This window comes from Labrus mixtus, chromosome 8 (genome assembly GCF_963584025.1).
Source record: "Labrus mixtus chromosome 8, fLabMix1.1, whole genome shotgun sequence".
NCBI lineage: Eukaryota > Metazoa > Chordata > Actinopteri > Labriformes > Labridae > Labrus > Labrus mixtus.
The window spans coordinates 2779968-2796073 of NC_083619.1; the positions used below are offsets into that span (position 1 = coordinate 2779968).

Here is a 16106-nt window from a genome sequence, read left to right on the forward strand (position 1 = left end):
CATTTTGGCTTCAACAAGACAGAAAATGAAAGAGGAGAGAAGATAACAGACGAGACAAAAACTGTGTGCAGATATTACAAGAAGACAGAGAACTACACAAATAACACAACCAACATGATGCAGCTTTTAATCCACACCACAGTGAGAAGCTCCAATCACCTCCCCTTGTTGAGAGGAAAGCAACTTGAAAAGACCAAACCACACTGACAAGCGGGTTAGCAGCCCCTAAAGGAATCTTTCTCAGTCATTATTTGTCTTCAGTCTCATTTTGTAAAATAATTCGTGAGAGAATCGTATCGTGAGTTGAGTGAATCTTTACATCCCAACTTAAATTTCAAACAGTGGTGGAACAATTGAAGTTTCCTGGTGTTGTCTTCAGCTCCAATCTTACATTTAAGGAACACATACACAACCCAATAATCTAAAATGTTAAATTCAATCTGTCAGCAGAGAAGTGAGGCTTAGCCCTGCCCCACTTGAAACTGGACCATAATATACAAGTATCATTATAGTGAACTGAAGAAGACTGCAAATTAGAGATTGAGACCATGAACTCATTAGGAAAATGTTTACTTTGGGAGTAACTCAACCTGCTTAAAGACTTTTATAGAATCAGGCTGATTTGTGCAACTATATTGGATCAAATCTTTTTAGTCCACCTCTAAACGACACGTTCTTTCACCAACAAACTCTAAACTTAGAACTCTGATTGATCTCTACAGAAAACTTAACGTCTGTTCAAAGTTTATAACAAAGATCTGTTTTATTCTCAGACTGCCCACAGACAGCCACCAGAGGGCAGCACCATGAACCAGTCCACAACAAGGTCCGGATCCAGTCAGACCTTCAGCACCAGCACAGATCCACTGAGGTCCATCACTGGAGGGGGACATCCTGGGGACAGGACCTCTGGCCAAAAACCAGAGTCAAAGCCTGACACACCTGAGGTCCTGGCACTTACAGGTAGACCAGCAGAGTCCGCAGGTGAGAACAAGCCACACACACGGGTTGTTGTAGACAAACAAGTAAAAGCCCATCTTCTGTCTTGTCTGCTGTTTACCTGGACTCTCCTACATCAAAGCTGTGAACACAGAAGAGTATTATACAGAGAAGACTGAGGGCCGGATTCTCAAATAATCTATAGCAGATGCTAATAGCTCCAAAAATTGCACATTATTTGCTCCGTCTGTATTCACTGTCTAAATATCTAAATCACACAAAGCATTCAGCGTGAATAACATTCTGACACAAACCAGGACAAAAAGTATTCTGTTACATGGTGGCTGTGGCTCAGTTGGTAGAGTCGTCGTCTCTCAACTGGAAGGTCTAGGGTTCGATCCCCAGCTGAGCAACATGTCTGATGCGTCCTTGGGCAAGACACTCAACCCGAAATTACTCCCACTACTCCATTGGTGGTGTATGAATGGATTAGTTACTTCTGATGGATGATACTACCATCAGTGTGTGAATGTGTAGGTGTGACCTGTAGTGTAAAAGCTCTTTGAGTAGTTGGAAGACTAGAAAAGCCCATTCCGTGCAGTTTGCTCTTGAGTTGCATCTGAATGTGGAGAGAATCGATCTGCACTTTTTATTCTCCGAGCAGCTGCACTCTCAGAAACAATGTGCATCCTCCTCGTCATGTGTAACAGCTGCAGACTGTCTCCATTAACCCCTGATAATGTTGACAATAGTAATGTTAAAGTAATATTGAGAGACTTTAAACACAGATCATTTATTTTTTGCGTCATGCGGAGGCATAATTGTTTTCCTGATCACTGGACAGTTTGTGTGTGACATCACTTATAAATATAGCGGGCACAGTTCTGCCTGGTTACAACAGATGGTTTGCTCCACTCTGTGTGTGGCTGTTGGTGAATAACATGCTTTTTTAAAGTGGGGTTTTGCACAGAAAGGGGTAATTTTCTCCCCACAGTAAAAATAATAATTTTCCTACTCTATCTGCTTCCTCTTTAAACAAAGGCAAAACGCCCAAATAAATAAATCTTTGGGGACAAATATAATCATTTAAGAGCAACTTTAAAAATATGTGTAAGATGATCTTTTGAGTTTAGTGGGTGCAGTGCAGTTAGGGGTGCATTTAACCCTTTGTGTGTGTTTTGAAGGAAAGCTGTACAATCCTTTTTGTGTATCCGGCCCTCGGTGTCTCCAAATAGAGATTTGTGACAGTGTATTGATCCTGTGAGGTATGATCATGTCATTGTTTAGTTGGTCTGAAACCTAACAGGCTGCACACAAATGATGAACTCTGTGATCATCATGGATTATAAATCTTGAATTATCACACGTATAACTCAGTCAGGATTTAATACATAGTGTTGAAAAATTAAAATGTTTTCTTCTCCCTCTGTGACATATTTTAATGAGCTGGTCAGTGTTTTCATGTCACTAAGCAAACTTTTCTGTGGCAGCCTCAGAGAAGTCAGAGGTCAAAGCCAACAGGCGGACTGACGATATGGACTCCTCCCACACTCCTCCAACAGCTGCAGACTCAGGTAGATGTAACACAGGGACAGGTGCACTGAGCTCGCTCCCAACAAGCTGCTTCTATTTTTGTTCATTAAGTCAAGTATGAATATTTACAGATTGTTTTCTGACAGCGTGAGCCAAATACTGACATTATTTATCAGTGACCTGTAGGTTTGGGACAATGAAACAAAAAGCAGACGAGAGTACAGCAACAAGATTTTGATATTTTAATCTCAATGCTTGTAAACATGGCTGATGATATACGTGTCAGACTCAGTGAGTGAGTCACCGCAGAAACAGCTTTTGTTTGTTGACATTTTCTACAGCAAAGATACCCAATGGGTGATATGTTAAAAGTGAAAAGAGATATATATTATAAAACACAGCTTACACCTGTGCAGGACAAGATCAGCAAAGAGATAAGAGGTACAGCTTAGTCCACAGGGCTGCGCCAAAATCTAAGCAAAACAAAAATCCCTACCAGTTATAAATAACCATAAAACGTGTGTTTTCAGCTCCTGCACCCTCGCAGACTCCTGCAGCTCCTTCTTTTTCTGCTCCTCCGTCAACCCTTCCATCAGCTCCAGTGAGCTCAGAGCGCAGCAGTCGGCCTCAGATGGAGAAGCCGCGACGCTCCAGCATGGAGAAGGAGTTGAAGCAGAGTCCAGACAGAGCGGGCAGGTCTCCTCCTCCTCCTCCTCCTCCTAGAAGGTCAGTTTGTCTCTGAGGACCTCATGGAAAGAGGAGCCTGACCGGACCGAAGTTTAAAAATGATTTAAGAAAATACGGTCGATAAAGTATCTTAATGATTCTTTGCCAGGTTCAATGCAGTCACCTCAGGTGTGAGTACAGCCAGGCCAGCAGAGGAGGAGCTCACCAGGAGGGAGCCGCTAGGAGCTCAGGTAAGTTTGTGACACAGTTTGAGTTAGCAGCAAACTAGCAGACAGCATTCAGGTGCCTACCTGCAGCCAACAGGTGGATACCTGAATGTAGAGAAAATAGTTACAGGTATGTAGCAGCTTTCAGCATGTAAAACATACTTTCATTTTGACTCTCTCTCAGGGTGAGGATGAAAAGCCTGCTGCTGCTCCCCAGCCCAAACCCCCCCGACAGCCCCCAGAGGTCAAACCTAAACCCCTCCTGTCTGCAGCCTCTGTACACAGGGGTGAAAAGGAAGAGGAAGAAAAGGTCATGAAGGAGCTGCAGGTATGTTCAGTTATTATTATCACCTGTGTCCTATAAAGCTCAGGAGGCTTAAATACAGAGCTGATATTTAATATGATGAGACTTTGAGACATGAAACATTCAGCAGAACTTTCAGCATATCATTAGACCTTTACCCTTCACCATAGGCACACATCCTTCATTAAAGTATTTGAGAAATGCATTATGGGGGATGTGGGCTGCAGAAATGTGGTTGAGCTGGAGACGGAGCCTGAGGTAAACCGCAGGTCTTTTAAACGTTACAGTTTAGTTTGAAGTGCACTTTGAAAACGGTCAACATGCCTCCTCTGGCGAGAAGAAATGTTTTCACACAAACTAGAAATATGTATTTTTATTTTTTATTAAAGTGTGTTTCTAGTCTTAGTGATTTTAGTTTTTTTCATTCACAATAATGTCCGACAATGGTAACTGTATCATATATTTTTGAATATTTGTCATGCATAAAAAGGCACCCTCATGGACTTACAAGACACCAACATATGAAATATCAGTCTGAAGAAGAAAAAAAAACATGGAGTCTAGACCCTGGTGGTGGTAGTGGTGGTGGTGATACCCCCCTATGGAGTCTAGACCCTGGTGAGGGTGGTGATACCCCCCTATGGAGTCTAGACCCTGGTGAGGGTGGTGATACCCCCCTATGGAGTCCAGCCCCTGGTAGTGGTGGTGGTGATACCCCCCTATTGAGTCTAGACCCTGGTGGTGGGTTTCTTAGCCTGTATCTGAACTCTGCTGAGCTGGACTGGAGGTGACCGGGGAGGAGGAGGGTCGCAGCGATTGCACTGAAATGACAAACTGACTGCGTTAGAGAGAGAACAGGTTTTAAAATGTGACAGCAGCAGGATGATTGTTTGAGAGGGGGTGGATTATTACTTAAAGAGTAAATGCCCACAATCAGCTGATCACCCAAGCAGGGAGAAGGTGGAAGTGGTGGAGAGGGAGGGGCTAAATATAATGAATGTGTGAGAGAATAAAAAAAGTCTTCCTGCTTGAACTTACGCTGAGCTCCCTTAAAATAAGAATCTAAATGAATATGAAAATGATCTTTATAACGTAACAAATCTCATGTATTTGTGTATCATTTATCTCACCTTGATGAACTCAGATATGTGGTTCTGTTTTATGTTTGTTCGGTTCTGAGGTTGTTGTTGTTGTTTTTCCCTCCTCAAGCCTGAGGACACCTAATGCTGTTTAGTCACTCACTAACTCTGCTGCATTCATTTTTAATAAGTCACCTCTGTTCAAGTAATAACAAGAAAATATTTACTAAAGCATTCATCAAGAAAAGCTGTCAAAACAAACAATATGCAGGTATGTGTTCATATAGCACTACCAAGCACCTGCAAAGATTTAAAAAATTCCACAATATGTTTGAATGCAGTTTGGACACATATATCTTCATATAGAAGATCAACATATTTGTTTTCATAGTTCTACTTTAGTTTAGATCTGTAAGTGTTAATACTGTAGAAACATTCAGTTTATGTTCCAATCAGTGAGATGTGTAGTGATTGAAATGATAAAGTGACCTTACTATATGATCAGACATTAAGGAAACATGCTATGTTGAAGTGCTGGCTTCTCTGACAACAATGCAGCAGCCAGTATGTCCTCCTTCTAACTTTAGATTCTGCTCCTGAATGCTCTGGATTTGTTTGGACCAGAGAAGGTAGGCGCTTTTAAGACACCCCACATGGCCGTTTTGGACGCCCCTCAGTTTGTCAGATATGAGAGCAGTTATCAGGTCAACAGGTGTTGCAGCGATGGAAGCGGTCAAGAGAAGTGGTTCAGATAGAAGTGATTGTACCCGACCTAAAAAGCCTCTGCATGTTTCTAATAAGCTCCACGAGCAGAAACGTGCTCAAACTAGGATCAATATTGGAGATGCTTTTGAAAAATGGAGAGAGGTTAGAACACAGAAAGGTTTACAGACCCATGCAGAGCTGGATAAACACTGAAGCTTCAGAGTCCACCACATGGTGACCTGTGTGAGCATCGACTCTAGAGAGGAGGAGGGGGGGGGGAGACAGCTCTCTACAATGTTTAGAATTTAGACTGCAGTACCCATTTTAAACACTAGGTGTCAGAGTTACATACTGCTCCTTTAATAATAATAATATTAATATCCAGTTTCCTAATTTGCCAATGATCAACTGTTTTATTGTTTCCTTTTGTAACTATAGGTGACTACAGAATTGCCCAACAACAATAATTTGTCCAGCACAAATACAAAATGGAAAGAGGTATTAAAGACACCTGCAACAGCACAGGTAACCAATCAGAATCCGTCTGACCCCCAGGTAGCTCCTCAGCTTGGTGTTATCCAATCCTACAGTGAAGCTGAGAGAGGAGACAGTGAGAGACCTCAGAAGAAAGAGGCAGACAAAGTGGTTCGACAAGTCACATCCTTAAAATGTGAAACAGTGGAGGAGGTGGATGTCCGCCCAAATCAGTCTTCACAAAACCCTCAGACTGTCAAAATGAAAAAGGAGGTTGCGACACCAACCAACGCAGAGACGATGGATGTACCCCCACCTTTACCTCCACGAGACAACCTGACTATCCAGAAGAAAGACAAGGATCAATCACCAAACCATAAAGAAGCACATAAGACAGCTACACCTGCAGCTCTGCTGAAAGAAAGCAATTGTACTGAAAAGCAGGTTGTTGTAGAGCTGAAGGAGACGCCCTCACCCGTAGCTTTACCAGACACTCAGACTGTCCAGACAAAAGACAGGGTGAAGACACCAACCCAACAGAGAGCAGTGACAGAGGAACTTACACCTACAGCTCCACAAAATGAAAGAGAAAGTGTTCCTAAGAAGGTTGTTGGACAGGTGGGCTCCCCGACCACAGCAGATAAAAAGGTGAAGTTTACAACTATTGTCACTCTACAAAAAGACACCAATCAAACGGGTGCTGAGCAGACACAGGACAAGGCTGTGAGAGACGCTTCGGCTGAGAAAAAGTCTAATCTGATAGTAGTCCTGACATTACAGAAAGAAAACACAGCAGATGACAGCTCGGGGGAGACGTCACCACAGGACCCACAGAATGAGACAGAGAGCTCTCGTCAGGACTGGGCAGAGTCAACTCCAGTCCTCAAGCGTTACGCCCCGTCACCCGACCTCTCCTACAGAGAGAGTGAAGAGCAGCAGGAGGAAACAGAGCAGGGATCCAGAGACCGAGCACAGTACACTGAAGATGGAGGTAGTCTAAGTCCTGACGTTTGCAGTGATGAGGGACCTCCGCCTCCTCCACCTCCCACCAGTAAAATCAGCCTCAGGAGCTCCATGACCAGAGCTAGGATCCTATCCAAAGAGGAAGACTCGAGCAAAACCAGTGGATCTGACACACAGACTGTAGATGTAGACAGCGGTGGTGAACTCACCTACATGGTATATGAGAACCAAGGGTTTGAGGAAAGGGACGACTTTGATAGGAAACCTATTATTGTCTTCTTGAATGAGCCAATGGACTTTGAATTAGCCTGTAAGCGACTGTCTACCATCTTTGAAAGTGAGGAAGATCTAGACAGGGTTCTCTCCTCAGATATCCGCATGGCTGAAGAAGAGATGCATCAGCAGGAACAGAACTTAAAAATAAATATCAATGAAATAAATATGAACTTTGGCTTTAAAGACGTCACAGAAAATGGTCAGAACTCTCTCAATCAAAGACCTTCGGCAGCTAATGGTTCTATTGCTGAAAACCAGGACCGGGGTAAACCAGACTCATTTGGGAAGATGGAGACCAAAAAGAAATTCAAATTCAAGTTCCCCAAAAAAAAACTGGCAGCAATCAGCCAGGCCATTCGAACAGGGAAGAGCAAAGCAGGAAAGAAGACTCTTGAGGTGGTCGCGGATGAGGAAGAGGAGGAGATGGCCTCAGAGTGCAGGACGGTAATGGAGACCAACAATCAAACAAAGGAGTCCAAGAGGTTTGAGATCAACAATACCAAAAAATCTCAACCTGATGTAGGGAATGACAGAGGCATCCAGGACTCCTCTCCCGTCAGTGCCATAGACTCAAAGTCACAGAGGGTTGAGAAGCTCTGCAAGAGTGCATTCCAATCCATCGACAGTCTGGAAGAGTCCATTAAACTGCTGGAAGTCAGTATGGACAGTATCACTGTTCCTTCCTCCCCCTCCTCCTCCACTGTGTCCTCCCCTCCTCAGTCCCCTGATGCCTCCTTCAACTCCTCTGGCAGAGCTCAGTCTACAGACAAGGGCAAACGAGAGAGAGAGAGAAGCCCGTCAAAAAGGCCAGCCTCTCAGATCCTCAAAGGCCCAAATCCACCTCAGAGTAAGAGGGCCAAAGCCCAGCCCCCGCCTGACACAGGGAAAACCTCCACAAAGAAACAGGTTTGATGTTCCTCTAGTGCTGTGCTGGTGTTGGGATGTGTACTTCACACACCTTTCTGTTCTACAACTCTTTGTTTTAAAACAGAGCCTCATCCTTTAACCAAAAAAACTATCAAATCATTCTGACCAGTTTAAGGGATCATGTTATAGAAGATATCAAATATATGACTGAGTAATGACTTCCTAAAAAAAAGAGTGAAGTCAGACTCCCTCTGGGTTTCCTTGTTCCCAGCTCTTTGTTCACACTGATCTGATGGGACAGTGCTTCCTTTAGCTTGTTTATGTCTCACTCAGAGGCTTAAACATGTTTCACACATGTTTTATTTCATGTGAACCTCTCAAACAATTATCTGTGCCAAAAAAAAGGGGGAAAGGGAGACCACCTTGCCACTCAGGGATTGCTGCCCCCTAGTTTGTTTTGGTCTGTTAGACTGGCGCTAAAGTGCAACATCTTCTGGATCAAAAGCTTTTAAAGAAGATTGTCAAAAGGACAGAACAAGCCACATTCATTTCACTGCATTTTTGACTCCAGGATAATTTAGTGTTCACCCTTCCAGGTTTCAGAAGATTGAACTTTGTCATGTCTGAGGTCATAACATCACCTGCTCAAACTTTGTCTTCTGGACTGTCTGTGCAGTGGACCTTCTGTCTCTGGGTTCATGAACTGGTGTCTCAGGGTTCTGGTGCTACTGTGCTTAAATAACCTGAATTGCAATGCTTGAATTCTTCTTAACTCTTGTCTCTCTTCTTGCTCTTCTTTAGCTGTAGTTTTATGTACATTGTACCTCATGCTGTTTTTCAATGACACCATTATTTCTAACTAGCCTTCCTGTATCTTTTTGCTAGACCTCCAGCTCCGGCTCTTCTGCTCAGCGACTTCACACAAAGTTACGTCACTCGTCCTCCTCAGGCTCGGAGAAGACACCTAAGAACCAGCCAGCCAATCAGAAGCAGCCCAGCCAGGTAAATAAAGTCTAACAGAGGTTAAGTTAGCAGACGTGGGCTCTTCAGATAGCACATCCCACCATTCACAATCACATCTTTATTGATACCATCAAGTTGTTTAATTGACAGATGTTGATAAAGGTTGTTTTTTAAACATTTTTAAAAGATGTGATTCATTCAAACAGCTCTTTGATATTGACTCGAAATATTTTGCCAATAGGGTGGCAGTATGCTTTTCTAAACTGTTTAACCAGAAGCCAATTAACATGAAAAAAAAATAGGAATCCACCCCAAATCCAACTTGAATTGCCGTGTTTTGGCCACACAGTGTCCCTTAAAAGACAATGAAACTGACCAGAGCCTGATGATTGTTAAAGAGCCACAACATGTTTGATTATCTGTTTTCTATGTTAGCGGGATAAAGACATTGTCACATGTAGTTCTTGATCATGTTGTAATGTTTTAACTGTATTTGCAGTGATGAAATGTATGGTTATATTTTCCTTATTCTGTGTACAGGTCCTGTCCATCAGTTCTTTTTGTTGTGCTGTTGGTCTTTAACTCCGCACACATCTGTCTAATTCATCACCTGTTTATGTTGTTAAGGCTGCCAATGCTACCGACCCAACATAAACAGTTTTCAACCTTTGAAACTCTGCACAGTTGGCCTTTCAGTGTGAGGATCATGGATGTTAAATGAAGACCTCGTTATCAGACCCAAAGGCTTTTTTCACTTTTTCAGTGTTCCAGCAAACATCTATGCAGCCAGCTGAACATGCTCAGCAGTGCTTCACTTGCTTGGCTGTTGTTGTGATGAGAAAATGTCACAGGATTTTAAGCATGTTTTCTTTGTTCAAGAAAAAGTTGTACAAATATCCAACCTCCATTGTTCATCAAATCATGGAAAGAGTCAAAGTCAAACTTGTTTGCAGTTGGAGATCTCATGTCAGCTTGACTCAACTGTCTTTTACAATGGAGGTATATGAGAAAAAGTCTAGGCAAAGGGTCAGCGCTGTAACAAGGTCTTCATTTCATCTGTGGTCTGGAGTTTTGACCTGCATGTGACCTGCACGTGACCTGACTCTGACTTGTATCTGTACTGTTTACAACAATCGGTCAACTGGCATTGAGGTGAAGAAATATCTAGGTGTGTGAAACCTTTAGAAACTCTTGTTTAGAAACTCTTGTTCAGCCATCATTCCCCCAAAATAACAAGACTCTGGCTGTTTTCAAAACCACCTACTATACTAGTAATACTTGCTGGTTTGGTCATTATGCAGTATAAGAACAAATGTGAGATCCAATGTATGCCAAAAATACCAGGATGTTGCCTTGTTTCTGGAAAAATCGACAGTATGCATCATACCATTCTTCTCTCGTTTTTGTTTCCCACAATTCAAAGCGTCAGGTCAGAGATTGAAATGACGGACAGCAACGGCCATCGTAACCACAATCAGACCTTACCACACAAAGATAAATTTAGACCTTATCATTTATCTCAAAATCATCAAAATCCCAAACGATCAATTGTCAGCTTTCTTTCAGACTGTAAGTGGATGCATTGGATTCACATTACAAGACCAGAAACCAGCTTAGTGTGGAATACTGCAAAATAACCATCGACTGGCAGCCATTGAACCAAACCAAACAGCCATGGTGGGCTGGGGTCTAGACTCCATAGGGGGGTATCACCCCCACCACCAGGGTCTAGACTCCATAGGGGGGTATCAACACCACCACAAGGGTCTAGACTCCAGAGGGGGTCTCACCACCACCACCAGGGGCAGGACTCCATAGGGGGGTATCACCACCACCACCAGGGGCTGGACTCCATAGGGGGTATCACCACCACCACCAGGGGCTGGACTCCATAGGGGGGTATCACCACCACTACCAGCCAAACAGCCATTGAACTTTATGCAGGACCTCACTTACGACCCAGACAGAGCAATTAGTTGTTTTCCAGCATAGACCAATGGCCTCAGACTTGGTGAAGCTGACTCTCATCTCAAGTGCCTCACACTCAGCTACGACCCGTCCCCCGTCCTCTGTCCCTGCAGGAGCATCATCACCTGTTAGCCAGGGTACCATCATGGGGTTTAATGTGCTAGTCATGGATTGGCCACAAAACAAATAATTAAGCATCACTCAGGTTTTAATCAGGCACCCCAGTCCTCCCAGTCACCACCCTTCAGGTTCCTCTGTTGTTGCCAGTGTAGGTGTTGTAGTTCCACTCAAAGAACCTCAGATGCCCTTGTTGGTACCTTTACCAGTCTCTCCTTACAGACCCTAAGGCCATGAACCCTAACCCCCGTTTGGTTCATAAGTAAGCTTGTCCCTTTCCAACTATTTTCCTGGTGGATTAAATGGAAATTTGAATTATGTTAAACTGACTAGTCTCAATGTATGTCGATTTACATGATGTTTATATTGACATGCCAAGTTTACCTGCTTTGTTGATGGCCTTGACTTCCTGTATGGCTGGTGTTTACTTGATTTGTTGCTGATGAGACCTGCCGTGTAGCTGGGGTTTACTTCTCGGGTTGACTTGTGTTCCTGTTGTTGACTTCCTGTGTTCCTGGTGTTGACTTCCTGAGTTGCTGGCATTGACTTATCATGTTGACTCACGTTCCTTTTGTTGACGTCCTGTTTTCCTGGTGTTGACATTTCGTGTTGACTTGTTGTGTTGACTTGTTGTGATGACTTGTCATGTTGACTTGTGATGACTTGTCATGTTGACTTCCTGTGGTCCTGGTGTTGACTTCCTGTGTTGCTGGTGTTGACTTCCTGTGTTCCTGGGCCGTATCTGAATTGCCAAGTACATACTCAATCTTTCAGTAGACAGTAGACAGTACCTACTATCCGTGCTGTATACTGTTAGTACCTACTATTCAGTAGGCACAGTAGACAGATATTTGTTCCTACTTCTTCTGATTCATTCAGTGAGGAAGTGACGTCATTTACGTTTCCAGAACCGGCTGCATTCACCCGGTTTTTTTTTGTTTGTTTTTTGTTTAGCTTTATTCAAGAAGAGTAATGCGCATATACAGTCAGGTAAACAAAAACAATATCACAATGTAAATCAAGTAAAAGACAGATTAAATAACTAAATAACATAAAGTACATAAAGGACAGAACAAATGAAAGACAGTAATATACAGAATATAAAATAAACCAATAAAGACACATTTAAATAGTGAAATCATTATTTAAATAGAGGGGGAAAGGTTTTATAATAATGCAGACATTTGTTATATTTTCTGTTGTTCATCCATACTGCATGAAACCAGGAAGTTAGTATCCATACTGAAATGTTCAGTATACTGAGGTGGACCCAAAAAATACATACTGAATGACCACGAAAGTTCAGTATACTGAAACTTCATACTGAATAGTACGTACTGCCTACTGAACTGTGACAATTCGGAAGGGGCCCTGGTGTTGACTTCTTGTGTTCCTGGGCCCTTTCCGAATATCCACAGTTCAGTAGGCAGTACGTACTATTCAGTAGGGAGTTTCAGTATACTGAACTTTTGTGGTCATTCAGTATGTATTTTTTGGGTCCACCTCAGTATACTGAACATTTCAGTATGGATACTAACTTCCGGGTTTCATGCAGTATGGATCGGATGCGTGCTTTCAGGAAATGAATTGTGTTTTACCACCCACAATGCAGTGCGAAATTAAACGTAAATCGTCACTTCACGTCCGCCTCCAAATCAAAACAAACGAGCGTGGATTAATTTAATAAATTTTTAATCTAGAGTTAAAGTCCCGACTGAAATCACTACTTTAAATTAACAACAGAAAATATAACAAATGTCTGCATTATTATAAAACCTTTCTCCCTCTATTTAAATAATGATTTCACTATTTAAATGAGTCTTTATTGGTTTATTTTATATTCTGTATATTTCTGTCTTTCATTTGTACTTTGCTTTATGTACTGTATGTGATTTAGTTATTTAATCTGTCTTTTACTTGATTTACATTGTAATATTGTTTTTTGTTTACCTGACTATATATGTACATTACTCTTCTTGAATGAAGCTAAACAAAAAAAACAAAAAAAACTGGTGGATGCGGCCGGTTCTGGAAACGTAAATGACGTCACTTCCTCACTGAATGAATCAGAAGAAGTAGGAACAAATATCTGCCTACTGTGCCTACTGAATAGTAGGTACTAACAGTATACAGCACAGATAGTAGGTACTGTCTACTGTCTACTGAAAGATTGAGTATGTACTTGGCAATTCGGATGCAGCCCTGGTGTTGACTTCCTGTGTTGCCGGTGTTGACTTCCTGTGTTGCTGGTGTTGACTTCCTGTGTTGCCGGTGTTGACTTCCTGTGTTGCCGGTGTTGACTTCCTGTGTTGCTGGTGTTGACTTCCTGTGCTGCTGGTGTTAACTTCCTGTGTTCCTGGTGTTGTGTTCCTGGTGTTGACTTCCTGTGTTGCCGGTGTTGACTTCCTGCTGTTGACTTCATGAGTTGACTTTCTCTGTTGCTGGTGTTGACTTGTCCTGTGTTGCTGGTGTTGACTTCCTGTGTTGCTGGTGTTGACTTGTCCTGTGTTGCTGGTGTTGACTTCCTGTGTTGCTGGTGTTGACTTCCTGTGTTGCTGGTGTTGACTTGTCCTGTGTTGCTGGTGTTGACTTGTCCTGTGTTGCTGGTGTTGACTTCCTGTGTTGCTGGTGTTGACTTCCTGTGTTGCTGGTGTTGACTTGTCCTGTGTTGCTGGTGTTGACTTCCTGTGTTCCTAGTGTTGACTTCCTGTGTTGCTGGTGTTGACTTCATGAGTTGACTTTCTCTGTTGCTGGTGTTGACTTGTCCTGTTGCTGGTGTTGTGTTGCAGGCTGACAGCAGCAGCAGCAGAGCAGCGGGGAATAGTAACTGTTCTGTCATTGCTTTGCGTGCCTCTAAGATTCCCGGGTTATGCCATAATTCTCGGAAACACCCGCCTGCTTCTTCTTCTTCCACTCCTCACTGCTCAGACTCCAACGATAGCCTCAAATACCTCTCCTCTTCCTCCTGCTCCTCCTCCTCAGCACCTTCCATCTCCTCCTCTGGGAAGAACTCACTTGTGTCTGCTGCTTCAATCACCAACTCTTCTCCTCCCACCTCAAGCTCTGGGCAACAGGCTTCTCTGTTTCCCCTCTCCTCTTCCTCCTCGCTTAAACACTCCCCCCCTCTATCCTCCCCCTCACTGTCTTCCCCTCCTCCTCCTCTTCATAAGTCTTTGATCCCTTCTCTGACTCTGTGTCATCTCCTCCCTTCATCCAGCCAAATGTTGTCGCCATCCCACGCTAACATCGGCCCCGCCCACCACCGGCCTCACAGCGCCAGCAAGAGCCAGCACCAACTCGCCCTCGCCTCCACCTCCCAACAACGGTACTGCTCTTCATCCTCCTACTCTTCATCCTCATCCTCACCTTCCTCCTCCTCCTCCACCTCCCTGTCTCCCACCTCCTCCTCTCCTCCCTCTCCATCTTCCTCCCTCCACCCCACCTTGGCGGGTCACAGGGAGTGGAGTGTCCCGACGTCAGGATGTGACTCCCCCTCTAAAGGTCGAGGCAGGAAAAGCACAACAGCTGCAGCCTCCAAGAGCGCACCGTGAGGCATTCAAGGACCAAGGACGCGCAACAGACATTCAAACTTTCAAAGCCAATTAAGCGAGAGAGAAATGGATTGACTAGCAATGTGTTCCTACAGCAATATTGTGTGATGTTTACCTTTATTACCTTTCAATATTTTGTGTTGTGGAAAAAAAAGTTTTTAAAATCCAAACCAGGAGACACTCTGACATTTGTAAATATATATATCTGTATTTCAGAACTCATGTAACAAACTGCAGCAATAAGATACTGAGGTACATGTCTGATGTCACTGAAACTTTGTTACCATACACAGTTTGTCCTGTAGAGGGCAGCGCGTACCTCATACCTCCTCAGACCACGTTCAGCAGCCTGTTTTTGATTTGATATTTTCAGAAAAATCGGCCGTGGACTTCTACAGACAGAACTTTGTATTCTGTCACATCATGTTTTAATGTTTTAATAGGAATAGAGATTATAATATAACATGTGTAAACAGAATTTATTTTTCCTAACATAGTTTGAATAGATTCAGGCCTGTAAGATGCAGTTCAGCTGTTTTTGGATCCTTTTTGAACATTTTGTGTCTTTTAAAGCTAAGAGTCCTGTGTTGTGATGATAAGTATTCACCCCAAAGTCGCTACAGAACAGATTTTATGTAGATAATTAAGATTTAAATATGAGTGTTTATCTTCCTTTCAAAGATCTGTTAGTGCAGAGAGATGTTTAAATAAATAAAAGTGTTTGTGTAACCATCAGAGTGACTTCATCCTCACAGCAGAATCACGTTAAGGTTTATCTGAGTCACATTACAGACATCAGTACAGACCATCATGTTCATCCAAAGACAATCATCTTTACTCCATAAAGAATAAAAGCACTCATCAAAGCTAAAGACTTGATTCTGATTGGCCAATCACGTCTAAAGTTCTCCTATCCCTGTGATAACAACACGCTCACTTTATATAATCCCTGACATAACATCCGTCTGAAATGAAAGTTTCACTCTTCATCTTCTCTGAAATGATCGCGCAGAGTGCTACAGTTGTTTTCTTCACTGATGAGGATGATGTCATTCCTGATTTGACCCCATGCTACCTCTCACTGTGTCTGTGTATGAAAAACGTTCATTCTGTGTTAATGATTCACCAAGTTTAATTTGAGACTGTCGGACTGTTTATATCTGATCATCTGTCAAACCTCTGCATGTCTCCAGCAGTCCGCTTCCTGTCAAGGTGGTCTGATCAATAATGTTGAAAATAATTAAAAAATTAAATCATTATAATAAAGGGCTTCCAGAGTGTTGAACAATCACTGTGTGTCCTGCTTTTGTTTTCAGTGCAGTATCAGTGTGCAGCCAGCAGAGGGCGGCAGCATCACTAGTTAAATTAGCGTTGACCTCTGGTGTTGAAAAATGAAGACAATGCAGAAGGGTTAAAAGCTGCAGTTCATCAAGTGTCCACTTGGGGCTGGTTGCAAAAGAAGTACATGGACTTG

General features: G+C 42.9%; 1 protein-coding gene across 3 annotated transcripts in view; it reads left to right on the forward strand.

The window, feature by feature from the left end:
* Positions 1-15923, forward strand: part of LOC132978598 (sickle tail protein homolog) — a 63557-nt gene extending 47634 nt beyond the window's left edge. For all 3 annotated transcript variants that reach the window (XM_061043817.1, XM_061043818.1, XM_061043819.1), the window contains 8 exons: positions 774-984; positions 2430-2513; positions 3003-3198; positions 3308-3389; positions 3550-3693; positions 5892-8072; positions 8919-9035; positions 14299-15923. In XM_061043817.1, coding sequence (XP_060899800.1) covers positions 774-984; positions 2430-2513; positions 3003-3198; positions 3308-3389; positions 3550-3693; positions 5892-8072; positions 8919-9035; positions 14299-14325 — 3042 coding nt within the window. In that variant the 3' untranslated portion in view covers positions 14326-15923. The remainder of the gene's footprint in view (positions 1-773; positions 985-2429; positions 2514-3002; positions 3199-3307; positions 3390-3549; positions 3694-5891; positions 8073-8918; positions 9036-14298) is intronic.
* Positions 15924-16106: the final 183 nt, after the last annotated feature.